This window comes from Aphanomyces invadans, assembly GCF_000520115.1.
Source record: "Aphanomyces invadans strain NJM9701 unplaced genomic scaffold supercont1.18, whole genome shotgun sequence".
NCBI classification, from domain to species: Eukaryota; Oomycota; class Saprolegniomycetes; order Saprolegniales; family Verrucalvaceae; genus Aphanomyces; species Aphanomyces invadans.
In genome coordinates, this window is record NW_008580163.1 from 611,403 (window position 1) to 612,639 (window position 1,237).

The 1,237-nt window shown below is 55.1% G+C and overlaps 1 protein-coding gene across 1 annotated transcript in view; it reads left to right on the forward strand.

The window, feature by feature from the left end:
- Positions 1-281, forward strand: part of H310_08735 (hypothetical protein) — a gene marked incomplete at both ends in the record, with an annotated part of 1,933 nt that extends 1,652 nt beyond the window's left edge. Inside the window, one exon of the mRNA XM_008874592.1 lies at positions 209-281. Coding sequence (XP_008872814.1) covers positions 209-281 — 73 coding nt within the window. The remainder of the gene's footprint in view (positions 1-208) is intronic.
- Positions 282-1,237: the final 956 nt, after the last annotated feature.

Below are 1,237 nucleotides of genomic sequence, written 5' to 3' on the forward strand. Positions count from 1 at the left end.
AAAATAAAGCGAACGCTTGGTGCTACCGCGGGACAAACTCAACTCAGCAACCTCTTGCCTCGGTGTTTTCTAGCTGTGAACGAATCGCTAGTTTATCGCATGCGATCATTTCTCAATCTCACTGCTGAGGGGGTGATGGGCCGTCTCCATGGAGAGTGAGCAGTACGTTGGCAAGCGCTTATACATGACGTGTGGCGGGGGGGGGCAGTGATCATGCCAAGACCGGCGCCACGATATCGACCGCAACGTTGAGACCTGCCATGAGCTCCACGTGGGAATAAAATACTCGAGACCGACTCGTGGGTGCGTGTGAGACTTGAAATTGTCGACAAACCAGGGTGCACCGACACGTGAAAAGAAATGACCAGTCCATGGAAGTCACGAGTGTGCTTCAAACTTGACCCAAGCGGGGGGGGGGTTCAAGTCACTTCTACGAGCAGACGCGGATCGCTGCAAACGACTGCCAGCGAAACCAATGCACTCAAACGTATCGATACATCCGTGAACAGGCGTGCTCGAGCTGGCCGTATAACACGCGGATAGGGTGTGGGAGGGACCACATCATTCATCATGCGCTGACAGCGCACAACAAGGCATGAGAGCATGCCTTGCATTTCGTTTGGACAACATACGGCGGTGTATATGGCAAGCCACTTCGCGACACAAAACGGAATTCCGTGCTGTAGCAGCCACCGTTCACGTGAACTTGCTTGCCAGGGGACGTACTGGGAATGTCCGACTGTTTGCTGAAGCCACGGCAAGACGAGAAAGGTGCGACGTGAGGGGTCGTGCATTCCACATCGAAAGGGCGGTAAGATATTCCTGGATCGTACTTGGCGCTTCAATTACACGGCACTTGGGCACCTGGAGTCTCCTCCATGGGATCCACGATAACAGCATGGCGGACGGAATCAATCGCCGTGCTACAACACGGCCGCGCATTGTCCCCCGTCCCGAACGTGGACAGGTCGTCGTGGTGATGACTCAAAATATCCTCTCTGATGTTGACACCATTCGCACCGTCAGCTCATCCGAAAGCCGTCCAGGTTGCGCATGGCCTACAAGTGTTTCTGCGAGGGCGGCGACGAGCCGATCGAGATGTCGTCTCTCCGAACAACGCCGAAACGAATCGTTTTGGTGTATGTAAATGTGGCAGGGACGTTGCTCGTTTCCGACGGTTGAAAGCGCCCGGAGAACGCTGGAGGATGTTCGCAACCCACGACGACGTTCCCTCGCT